General features: G+C 37.7%; 1 protein-coding gene across 3 annotated transcripts in view; it reads right to left on the bottom strand.

The window, feature by feature from the left end:
* Fam120c (family with sequence similarity 120 member C) overlaps window positions 1-13,506 on the bottom strand; it is a 117,040-nt gene that overhangs the window by 30,174 nt on the left and 73,360 nt on the right. For all 3 annotated transcript variants that reach the window (XM_034485235.2, XM_076918493.1, XM_076918494.1), the window contains exons 8-10: window positions 13,116-13,389; window positions 12,046-12,217; window positions 6,141-6,390 (exon numbers count right to left, since the gene is read on the bottom strand). In XM_034485235.2, the coding sequence (XP_034341126.1) occupies window positions 6,141-6,390; window positions 12,046-12,217; window positions 13,116-13,389 (696 nt within the window). The remainder of the gene's footprint in view (window positions 1-6,140; window positions 6,391-12,045; window positions 12,218-13,115; window positions 13,390-13,506) is intronic.

Genomic DNA, 13,506 nt, shown 5'->3' with positions numbered 1-13,506 from the left:
AAGGCACATGGTAAGAAAGAGAATAGTACCTGTTGGTGATGATTTAATAAACATTGGGGTACTGATTGATAATGGGCAATTTTACCTTCAGATACTGTCTCTTAATTTTGAATCTTTAAGAAAAGTAATCTTTTTTCCTTTGAGTTTGTGGCAGTGTGCTATCATTTGTCATTGTCATTGGTAGGGCTATCTGTTAAAGTATCTGTCTGTCTTGCTTACTGTGATAATTAATCTCAATTGTCAAGTTGATGAGATCTCCAATCACCATGCAGATAAGATTGTCTTAATTAGGCTAACTGAGGTAGGAAGAACCACCCACAATGGGTGTCACCATTCCCTGAGCTGTGATCCTGTACTGTATAAAAAAGAGAAAGCTAGCTGAGCAGCAGCCGTATGTCACTTTTTCCTGACACTCTATACAACATGACTAACTGCTTCTAGATTTGTCTACTTTGAATTCCCCACCATGATGGACTATATGCTTCAACTGAGATTCAAAATGAACTCTTCCTCCCTTAAGTTGCTTTGAACAGAGTATCTGAACATAGGAAACTGGAAAAGAAATGACATTTAGTATTTGGTAAATATTACTACTATTTGGTGCTTTGTGATCTGTGATACACTAAAAAATCAGATGACTAAATTGCAAAAAAAAAAATGTGTTTAAGGCTAAACAAGTTAAACGGGAGCCTGAGAGTGTCCACTAAGTACATTCCCAGGCCTTATTAAAATAATACAGCATTTGTGTTAGATGCTTCTGGACACATTCTGCACAAACAAGATGCCCAAGTAAATAGGAAAATATGCTATTTGTAAAGCATTGAGAACAAAGATTAAAACAGGCTGGTTCCATAGACAAAGGCACTTGACATCCAACCTCACAAACCTGAGTTCCATCCCCAAGTCTCATATGATGGAAGGAGAGAATCAACTTCCTCAAGTTGTCCTGACCACCATATGTGAGTTATGGCAAATATATACACATATATAATAAAATAAATAAATAAATGTAATGAAAGAAGCAACAAAATACCCAATTTCAGAGTTAATATAGGACAAGGTTTTAAATGATATATTTTTACTTTATGTGCATTGGTGTTTTGCCTGCAATGTATGTCTGTGTGAGGGTGTCAGGTCCCCTGAAAATGGAGTTACAGACAATTGCGAACTGCTATGTTGATGCTGGGAATTTAACCGAGGTCCTCTGGAAATGCAGCCAGTGCTCTTATCTGCTGAGCCATGTCTCATCTGTGGCCCAGGAATATGTTAGTGATGTGACAGATAAAAGTTTGTATCTATTATCCATTTGGGGAAAAAAATCTCATGGGTCATCAACCTGATTGTCAAGATAGTTAGATAACCAATACATTATATTGAGCATCTATTATGTAGGAGGGACCTTGCATGCATTATTTAAATGTTCGGATGGCTCTATGAAAAATTATTATACTACTTACAGTGAAAAACCAAATGTGAAGAAAGGCTAAAGTTACCAAGATAAAAAAGGCCAAAACAAAAATCTAAACTGAGGCTGAGTGTGGTGGTCCATAACTGTAATCCCAACACACAGGATTAGCTTCAACCCAAAGTGAAGGCTAACCTGGGATACATAGTAAAACTCTGTACCAAAAACCAATGCAAGGCCAGCAGGATTGCTCAGCCTATAAAGGTACATGATGTGCAACCCTAGCAACCTTAGTTCAATACTGGAATATATGCAATGGTGGGAGAGCCAACTCTATAAAGTTGTTCTCTGAATTCTACATGTACATTGTGGCATGTGCATCTCCTCACCCACATCATGCACACACATGTATAATGATAATAAAAACACCATTCAAACTAAGATCTTCCCAGTTTCAAAATTCAGTTTTCTATAACATACAGAAACTAGAATCTGAACTACCCACTATAAAAAAAATTACTTTCAGTGCACCAGCAAATAAACAATCAGAAAGCATAAAAGGGAAATACCATCCCTAATTACAGTAACATAGCAAGTACTTAGGAATTAAACTGTAGGTATCAGTAGAAAAAAATTAATCTATGAAGGCATGAAGAAAGAGACCTAATCAATGGGAGAGGTAAACTATGGTCTTTGGACACAAAGATGTAACATTATAAAGATGCCAATACCCCTAAATTAATCAATTCAATGTCAAATTAACCTGCAATAATATTGTTGTAGAAATTAAATTGCATATTATATATTTTAAAAGTTCATGAAATATAAAAATTTTGAAACAAGACATACAGAGTAATTTGCCCTGCCTGATATTAAAGAAAATTTTGAGCCCTTAATAATTAGCTAATAGAACAAAACAGAATAAATGAATGGAGTATATGTGTATGTGTGTATGGTGTGTTTGTGTTTGTACGGCATGTGCACATGTGTACAGAGGAAGGTGGTTATTATAGGTCAGCAAATCAGTGGGGAAAGAAATTATTTAATACATGCAAATGGGGATCTAGCTCAGTATATGGAGAAAAGGAGTAAAGACCCTTTTCTTCTGCATATCTAAGATAAATATATACTATATTAAAAACCTTTAAAACCTTACCTGAAAAGTGTTGCAGAAAATATCTTTATGAACCAGGAACATGGAGAATTTGTTAAATAAGATATCAAACCAAGTTACTGGGTTTGACAAACCAAAATATGTGCTTCTCAATAAGGAGAAACATTTATTGAGATCTACAGCTCACTTAGTAATCTATCAAGAAGGATACATAGAAACTAGAGATAGACAGGTGAATAGTTTATAGATAAAAACATTAATAGTAGACTACAGGTAGTGTTCATATTGATGTATGTTATATTATTCTAACTTTTCTTCATCTAGAAAATTATAATAATGGAAGATTTGGAAAAAATGAAGTAATTCTATCAGATAAAATGATGTACATAAAATTTGAACAAACTGTGACAGGCCAGAAATATATACACATAAGAGTACAAATATACAAAAATTTCTGTTATGCATCTCACAAAGAAGTTATGCAATCATCAAGTAAAAGAGCAATAGTCTAATAGAGAGTTTGCAGAATAAATAGATGAGCAAGAAAGCTCAAGTAGGTGTGGGAGAGATGGCTCAGCAGTTAAGAGCACTTGCAGAGGACTCAGGTTCAGTTCCCAGCATCCATTATCAGGTGGCTCACAACCTGTAATTCCAATCCAGGGGATCTGATACCCTCTACCTTCCATGGGCATCTTCCCACGCATGGAGAATATACATATATATATATATATATATATATATATATATATATATATATGTACATGTACATATATACATATATATACACACATATACACATTCAGGCACACACACATATACATAAAATATAAATAAAAGCTAGAACTTTAAATTTTATATTTAAAAGTTTGTTGTTTGAGACAGCATCTCTCTATGTAACATTGACTGTCCTGGAGCTTTCTATATAGACTAGGCTGGCCTCAAACTAAGAGATCCGCCTTTCTAGTACTGGGACCAAAAGTGTGTGCCAGCACAACTGGCATATTAAAAAGTTAGTACAAGAGTCTGGAGTGATGGCTCAGCAGTTAAGAGCACTGGCTGCTCATCTAGAGAACCCAGCACTGATATGGCGTCCCAGAACCATCTGCTTTCTTGTGGCCTCTGAAGGCACCAGGCATACTCGTGGTACACAAACATATATGCAGTCAAAATACTCATAGAAATAAAATTCACTTAAAATCTTGAAACTTAAAAAACCCTCAAGTTGCTATTAAGCTCAAAAACAGAAAAATGGGACTGCTGTGTAGTTCAAGGTTAGAGCAATTTCTTTGCACATAATCTTTAGGAAAAAAAAAGTGAAGACCATCCTCATCAGTAGTTAAAGGAAAACAAATGTCAAGATACTGTATAAAATCTACAAGATTTTGATTGTATGACAGTTAGAACTGAAAATATGAAGAAATAAGAAAATCTAAGTGTTATTCTAGGTATATAAATTAGTAAGGCTATAATCTATTGTAATTTGGCAATATTTAATTTAAAAAATTATAGGTATATTTTATAGCCGTAGTTCTCAACTTATGGGTTGTATGTGACCCCTTTGGCAAATATCTGTCTCCAAAAATGTTTACATTATGATTCATAGCAGTAGCAGTTATGAAATAGCAATGAAAATAATTTTATGTGTGGGAGTCATCGCAACATGATGAACTATATTAAAGGGTTGCAGAGTTAGGAAGGTTGAGAACCACTGTTTTATTGGAATCAGAATTTCTGGGTATTTACTTCAGGTACACTGACAAATGAACACTAAAACAAACATTTCATGAAAATATTTTCTGGAAACTGTAGGGATAGCTAAGTGGTTTGATTCATAGCACCTACATGGAGGCTCACAAGCATGTCTAATGGCATTTCTGGAAAATCTGACAGCCTCTTCTGACCTTTGTGGACACTGCATGCATGTGATGCATAGACATACATGCAACCACATACCTATATACATAAAATCAATAAACACAGTTTTTTAAAAGCATTTATTGAACCCACTGAGTGAAATCTCAAAGAACTGGGAAGAAGCATCCATCAATTAATCAGCAAAATACTGTGATAATAGTATAGTATAGTAAATAGTTGGAATATAACCCAAAAATCAAGAAGAACATATATGAATGTGAGTAGATTAAGAACAACTGGATGGATGTAGGCATGTATGCCTATAGTCCAATTCACTAGGTATGCTAAGTAGAGAGGATGGTTTGAGCACAGAAGTTCAGACAAACTTAGTTACATGGCAATAGTCCATTTGTCCTGGCTAGCTTTATGGATACTTGACACAAGCTAGAGTTATCTGAAAGGAGGGAACTTCAGTCAAGGAAATGGCTCCAAGAGATCCAGCTGTAAGGCATTTCCTTAATTAGTGGTCAATGGGAAATGCCCAACCCGTTGTGGGTGGTACCATCCCTGGGTTGGTGGTCCTGGGTTCTATAAGAAAGCAGACTAAGCAAGTCATGGGGAGCAAGCCAGTAAGCAGCACCCCTCCAGGGCCTCTGTATCAGCTCCTGCCTCCAGGTTCCTGCCCTGTTTGAGTTCCTGTCCTGACTTCCTTCGATGATGAACACTGATATGGAAGTATAAACCAAATAGACCCTTTTCTCCCCATCTTGCTTTGGTCATAGTATTTCATAACAGCACCAGTCCATCAATGCATGTCCTAATGGAGACGTGGAATCATAAACTGAGACTATCTATCCATGTAACAATCATTCCTAAGACATCATTATGATAAACAAGATCAAATAAATTAAAATTCAAAGAAAGAAAGAAAGAAAAGGTAAGCAACAGAAAGATATGTAAAGTAACCTGAGGTCAGAAAGAGAGATACCATATGCTGCCTCTAATATTCTATCCTAGCTGGTAGTTTTTGTATATGTGTATTTAGATAGAAGTAAGTGTGTGTATGGTCAACATACCAGACATGAGTCCCTGACGGGAGAAAAAGAGGCTTTCAGAGGAAGAGGATAGTAGAACACATGAGAAATGAAAATGGAAAAGGGGGTATGGGAGGTTAACTAGGAAGGAGGAGCAGAGAGATGCAAGAAAGGAGAGAGGGAGAGAATCAACCAAAACAAAGGAGGGATCTTGATAACAGGTGAGCTAATTAAAAATAAGAAGAAGAAACAACGAATGAGGACTGTTGGCAACAAAAAAAAGTAATATCAAACAAATCAGGGCTGGAGAGATGGTTAAATGTTTAGCAACACTCTGCTTTTCCAGAGGACCCAGGGTTTGATTGCCAGCACCCACATGGTGGCTCACAAATATCTGTCACTCAGGTTCCAGGGGATACAAAGCCTTTCTGGCCTCTGGGGGAAACTGCATGCACACGGTGTACAAACATACCTGCAGGCAAACACCCATCCACAGAAAAATAAATGACTCTAAAATTTTTTTTAAATAAAAAATCGAATGCATGTATGTCCAAGTGATGATATGGGATCACAAACTGGGACTATCCATATAACAATCATTACTAATGTTTCTGAAAGCTAAGGTTAAGTCAAGCATAAACCAAAAAAAAATCTCTTCACTTTGAAATGCTATAAGAAAACACTTAAGGAAGATGTCAAAAAGTAAAGTAGGAGAGTCTGTTGTACAGCTTACCGGAGTACACAACACATGAGCAGCAGGTGGGTGGGGACATTAGCTGGATTGAGCATACTGGGCGTGTCTGACTTCATACAGGCCAGGAAAGCCCGCATCCTCCTGTTCTTGTCCTCAACTGCTTTGCCTAACCAGAGCTTCTTGAGGTTTGGGCAAGTCCATTCTCGAAAAGTGAGTGCAGATACCAGCTCGGGGGTCTGAGGTGATTTCCCTTTATATGCAGACCACTCTTTAAGGATCACAGAAGGAACTGAAAAACAGAAAGTCAGGAGAAATGGGCTCTAGAGACGCTGAACATTATTGCAGCTGCCTACAATTGACAATCTATTGCACTTCAGTATCTTTTGATTTTGGTCACTGTAATTGTTACTGTTAGCACTAGTAAATCCTAGGAGCCACAAGCATTTAGTAGGCAGTTGGTACCTAATTATCACATTAATTCTCATAAAGATCCAGACAAAGGGAACAGTCACACCAAAATTTTTGTAGAACATGGTGCTTACTTTGCAAAAGAAAAAGTCAAGATCCCATCCCACATAGTTTTGAAAATACGTTGAAACTAATTTTTAAGTAGATTTACCAGACTAGACAAAGACAGACATCCAAGGAAGAATTATGTGAATACTTGGTTTCATAATAGATTGTAGGATATTCAATTTTGGGTTCTCAAACAAAATCCCCCAAATCTTAGCAATTTTGGAAGTTTGGTACATGTTGGGGTCTAGCCTAGGTAACAGAGACTGTCTCTGAAACCCCAAAACCCAAGTCCTTCAAATCCAACATCAATTAGATTTACAAAGGTGAAAACACAGTAGGCAATCAGAGCATCCTGCACACCTCAGATTCCTAGTTTGTGGTTTGTTATGTAAGATGTGTGGTGTCCACTCAATCCTCCAATTGAGTTATTTCCTCTCATTTTTTTTTTATCATGAATGTATGTCAAATTATGCCCAATGCTTTTTCCTATATCCATTGATAAAACCATATGATTCTTTTCTTTACCTTATTTAGACAATAGTTTAATTTTAAATAAAAATTTAAATATTTTATTAACCTTGCGACAACAGAATAAACCCTACTTAGCAAAACAAACAAAAAATACTACTTGCTTTGGTTTTGTTTGAAAATTTAAAACCTCAGAATGTGTGTGTGTGTATTCTATGTTATTAAATTCTACTAATATTTTTGTTTCTTTATTTTCCAAGACAGCACCATGACATGTAGTCCAAGCTGACCTTGAACTCTCTATACACATGATATAGGCTAATATTTATAGAACTTTCATATTTATATTGTCTTAATCTGTTTGTATTGCTATAAAAAAGCAGCATTGGCAGAGGTAGTAGTGCACACCTTTAATCTGAGCACTGGAAGGTAGAGACAGGTGAATTTCTGTGAGTTCAAGTCCATTTTGGTCTGCATAGTGAGTTCTGAGTTGGCGAGAGCTACATGGTGAGACCCTGTCTCAAAACGCCATAGACCAGATAGATAGCTTATAAATTGCAGATATTATTTCACAATGTTCTAGAAGCGTGAAAGTAAGTGCAGAGAGATACATTTGGTCAGAGTCTGCTCTCTAATTTACAGAAAGCTAGCTATCTTAATATGTTTTCACATGGAAGCTCTCTAGGGTTCCTTTCACAAAAACACAAGTTCTACTCATGAATGTTGTCAATAACCACCCAATGAGGGGTTAGGATTTTACTTTATCAATATGGCAGATATGAGAAAGCATTTAGTCTACAGCATATGCTGACTAATCTAGGATGTAGTCATACTGACATACTGACAATCTAGGATCTACTCACACTGACATACTGACAATCTAGGATGTACTCATAATGATGTGACTATTCTATATTGAGAGTAAGACTACCATTTTAGTTACAGTACTGTTTGTTTCATTTGCTATTGCTCAGCTTTATGGTTATTCCCTTCCTATGAATTACCTGAACTAATTTTAGAATCCTATATTGATTTATTTATAATAGGGATTTAGGGTGTTATTCCTGTCTTTTTTGTTGTTTTGAGACAGGGTCTTACTCTATAGACCAGGCCGGTCTCAAACTCAGAGATTGGCCTGTCTCTGCTTCTCAAGTGCTGGGATTAAGGGTGTGTGCCACCATGCATGGTTATAGCTCTATATATGTATTTTGGCAGGTGCAAGAACTTGAATCTATGACTTCAGGCATACTAAGTGTATGATCAACCACAGTTATATCTTCCACTGCATTATCTAAATAATTTAATATCAAAAATGTGCATTAAAAAGATATACAAAGAAAAAACAGGAATATAGGTCTGTGGCAGAGAACATGTTTGGTATCCATGAGGCCCTGTTGAGTCTTTAGCATTAAAACTAAATAAGTAAATAAATTATATTAGTAGATATTGGTATTTTGTCAATTCAAATGAACTCCATTTATAACTGTCTAAAATATATTCTCTTTAAAAATGTTTATTTGTTCATTTAGTATGTGTTTTGGGTGAGTAAAATCATGCCACAGCCTGCACATAGAAGTGATTCTCTGCTTTCACCACGTGGGTTCTGGGACTCAAACTTAGATTGTCAATGGTAGCTGGCCTTTAGCTGCTAAGCCAACTGTCTCCCTGGCCCTAAGTAGCTTCTATTTATACAATAAAATATTGCTATAATTTTTATTCCAGTAAATGCAATTTAGAAACTCCAAAGATGTCTATTATATTTATCAATTATTTTGGTCTTTTTACTGCTTTTTCTTCTTTTCTGGTATTTCAAGACTCATTCTTTTACCATTCTCTTTCTGTATCAACTGCCTTTAGCCATTCTGCTTATAAAAAAATTAACCTGGTTCTCCTTCATTACTAAAGGATCTTATTTGAAAGATAATCATATGTTGCTATGGTGGTTTGAATGAGAATGCTTCCATAGGCTCATATGTTCAAATGTTTGGTCCCCAGGTAGTGGAACTGTTTCAGGAGGATGAGGGGGTGTGGCCTTGTTGGAGAAGGTGTCTCAATGGGGATGAGCTTTAAAGTTACCAAAGACTCTTGCCATTCCCAGTGGGCTCTCTCTCTGCCTCCTGCTTGAGGATAAAGATGTTCCAGCCACCATGCCTTTGCTCAACCAACAGCATAATTCTCTGAAACTATAAGCCCATTTGTTTTTATAGGTTACCTTGGTCATGGTGTTTCATCACAGCATATACCCAAAAGATGCTCCACCATACCACAAGGACACTTGCTCAACTATGTTCATAGCAGCTTTATTCATAATAGCCAGAGACTAGAAGCAACCCAGCTGTCCCTCAACCAAAGAATGGCTACAGAAAATGTGGTTCATTTACACAATGGAACACTACTCAGCTATCAAAACAAGGACATTGTGAATTTTCCAGGCAAATGGATGGAACTAGAAAATGTCATCCTGAGTGAGGTAGCCCAGACCCAAAAGGACATACATGGTATGTACTCACTTATAAGTGGATATTAGCCATAAAGTACAGGATACTGATCCAAAGTTCTACAGACCCAAAGAAATCAAATAACAAGAAAGGCCCATGGGAGGTTGGTCAAATCTTTCTCAGAAGGGGAAATAAAATAGATATTAGAGGTGGATGGAGGGAGTGAACTGGATGAGAGAGGGGGTGGAGGAGGGAGCAGGACATGGGGGCAGGGAGGGATTAGGTATAGGGAGAGCAGGGAAGAGAGAACTGAAATTGGAGGGAGCAATCTCTAGTACATGCCAGAGACCTGGGATGGTTGGAGGCCCCATGGTGTCTATGGGGATAATTTCAGCTGAGACTCCTAGCAGTGGGGGATATGGATCCCAAAGTGGCCACTTCTTGTGCTAGGCAGGACCCCCAGTAGAGGGATAAAGACAGCAACTCATCCACAAAACCTTTGACCCAAAATGTGTCCTGCCTACAAGCTATGCAGGGATAAAGATAGAGCAGAGACTGAAGGAATGACCAACCAATGACTGTCCCAAATTAAGATCCATCCTATGGGGAAGCACCAATCCCTGACACTGTTAATGATATTCTGTTATACTTGTAGACAGGAGCCTAGCATAACTGTCCTCTGAGAGGCTCCTTGCAACAGTCAATGGAAAGAGATGCAGAGACCCACAGACAAACATTGGATGAAACTTGGGGAGTCTAGGAACCCAAAGAGGACAGGGACTTCACAAGAAGACCAGAGTCAACTAACCTGGACCCTTCGAGGCTTCCAGATACTGATCCACCAACCAAATTGCAAGCATGGGCTGGACCTAAGCCCCCTGCACATATGTAGTAGATGTGCAGCTTGGTCTTTATGTGGGTCCTCTAACAACTAGAGCCAGGGTTGTCCCTGACTCTATTGCCTGCCTATGGATCCTCTTCCCCTAACTGGGCTGCCTTGTCTGCACTCAGTGGAAGTGAATTTGTCCTAGTTCTGCAGTGATTTGATATGCAACTGGCAAGGCTTTTAATTTGGTTATCATGTGTTTTCTTTTTTTTTTTTTTAGGTTTAAGTTTCCATTTGATCCTTTAAATATTGTTTTTTTAATTTTAAAATTTTTATGTAGCGTGTGTGTGTGTGTGTGTGTGTGTGTGTGTGTTACATATATGCATGTGTGTGAAGGTCAGAGGACAACATTCAGGAGTTGCTCTGTCCTTTCACCATGGGTCCCAGGGATCTGCCCTTTGATCCACTGAGCTATCTTGCTGGCTTTCTATGTTCAATTTGTTTTGAGAATGTTTGTAATTATTTGTTTAAAACTTTTTTATGAAAGTTGCTTTGAAATTCTTCTCGAATTAGCTTCATGGTATTTTGTTTTCTTTCCAATCTGTCTGAGATCTGCATTTGAAACCTTCATATTTCTTGGTATAAAAACATTTTCAGTTTAAGTCCAAACATGTGAGTTTTCATGTATGATTCTGGACCTTATTTATATCTTATATTGGCCAGGCATTTTGTGACTACTGTAGTATGTGAAGGTAGGCATGCATTCATTGCTGATGGGTGGGAGAGTATGCTTTGATTCCTCATTTGACCTTTTCTGACACCTCCCCAACAGTATCTGGTAAAGCAATACACTTCATTACAGCCTGCTAATGGAGGATAGTTGTAAGGTTTTTGCTGGTAAGGGTAAGAGTGAGGGTGAACCATGGTTTCTTTTGTGGTGCTTGGCACAAGTAGAGCAGTTTTCATATAAAAAAAAAATCTGTTACTAGGTTGGTCCTTTGAAGGCTTCCAGGCAGAGAGTATTGGTCTGCAGTGGTTGATACTTCCGGCTTCCCTGTCAACTTGTGTAATATCCAGTCTGTGATGTATAAGACTAAAAGCAAACCCAGAGAACTCACTGCTCCAAAATTCCTAGGTAGCAAGGTCATCAAACAGTCTCTACTTTCTCAAGTATCTTGTTTGCTTTCCCCCCCCCCATACAATGTTTTAGAATATTAGTTGCACTTAGCAAGAAGCATAAGGAAAGTATATCTAATCTAATTTACCTTCTCAGAAGTAGAAACACACGTGATTCTCTTGGATATACTAATTTGACTAAGTCATTCTATAGTTTAAAATAACTTAATAATTTCTACTACCAACAGCATCATGTCCTAAAACAAAAACCTCACTGTGGAAGAGAGAGTATGAGATAAAGTCTTACATTCTCAAAGTCCAACATTGTTCTTCAAAGCAATACACATTCTGAATGTTTCATGATTTTAGAATCGGGGACTATATTTGTATATTTCTTATTTCAATGTGTAATCTGGTAAATGATACATTTTATTAAAGGTTGCTTTACAGCCCAAAGTATGGTATGCTAGCACAGGCTGTGTGTGTGTGTGTGTGTGTGTGTGTGTGTGTGTGTGTGTGTGTGTGTATGTGTGTGTGTAGAGAGAGCTATCATGATTAGAATAGCTAGAATAGTACTTACCTTCTATAGGTAACCGTCGCCGTATTGCCAAACGCTCCATTTTCCGCTGTGTCTCTGCTAGGCTAAAAAGAACTCCATAAACATATTGGCGAGCTGACCGGAACAGGAGAGCAGCTGGAGGCAGCTCCATGTTACATTCATCCTCAATACATACAGGGATTTTAATCTCACCCTAATAAGAAAATGGTCCAGGGAAAAGAAGAAAATGAATTCCTTGAGGTTTAGAACTGTAGCTTTTGGAGTCAAGTGAATTTACTGTTTGTATTCAGAGAGATTTTCAGATTAGAAGGAAGCTGTAAGAAGCCCTGTTAACTATAGCTATCTTATTAAACTATGTTCCATTTGTAAAGCTCATATCTGATGAACTGTAGTTGACTATCAGGGAGATCTACCTTAGACATTTTGTTTTGTTTTGTTTTGTTTTGTTTTGTTTTGTTTTGTTTTTTGAGATAAGGTCTCACTATATAACTCTGGGTTGACTGGGATTCAGTTTGTAGACCAGGCTGGCCTAGAACTCAGAGCTCCACCTCCCATTGCTTCCAGATTGCTGGGATTAAAATCTTGTGCCACCATGACTGGCTTAGACATTTTGTCGGTAATTTGTGAGTTAAGACCAGAGGAAGGGAGTACGTATATAAAAGTAGCAGAAACGATAAGGAACAAGGGGGAGAATCCACTCCTTAGTTGCTGCCTCCAGAACCAGTCTATCAGCTTAATACATTCCTTCAAAATTTTACAATTTATACTTCTCTCTTAGTATCTTTATTTACTGCTTAGTCCCAGTTCCTACTAATTTCTCCTATTCTGAGACCCTCAATACAGGAAGGGCACAAACATACATGCTACCCTTGGACCTCTTGAGATACACTGATCAGTGACTGGGGATAAAGCTTAATGCTACAGTGCTTGTCTGGAATGTGCAAGACCCTAGAGGTTCAATCTCCAGAACTACTTCCCCTGAAGAATAATGACAATTATCAGACTTTTCTCTGGTAGACTTTGTAACTTCGTCTCAGTAACTATGAGATACTGCAGAGAGCAGAAAGGTAGATAGGGATGTGTTCTCTCACCTTAGTAAGGACGTGGTAAATATATGGATACATAAGACCCCTTCGGTGTCTGTGCTCAGCAACTCTCAAGACTTCTGGAGCTACTGGAGGTAAGGGTGGAATGGTGATATCCATGTGGTTCCTTGTAGACATAGATAACAGAGATGGGATATGAGGTTCACTTTCAGCTACACTGGTTTCCGAAACTTGAGCATCAACAGGCTGTACCCAAGCCCCTCTGTCACCATTGGGATCTTCCCATCCAGGCTTTTGTTGAGTTGCTTCTGTGATTTGTCTAAAAAAAAAAAAGAAACAACACAAGACAGAAAATGGAAATTAATAAAAATATTTCCACTCAAGTCCTGATCACAAGGAATCACAAAACTCTCTAATGGTCGAGACGCTGGTTTAG

Source organism: Arvicanthis niloticus, chromosome X, assembly GCF_011762505.2.
Source record: "Arvicanthis niloticus isolate mArvNil1 chromosome X, mArvNil1.pat.X, whole genome shotgun sequence".
NCBI lineage: Eukaryota > Metazoa > Chordata > Mammalia > Rodentia > Muridae > Arvicanthis > Arvicanthis niloticus.
This window is presented reverse-complemented; position numbering and strand designations above follow the sequence as displayed.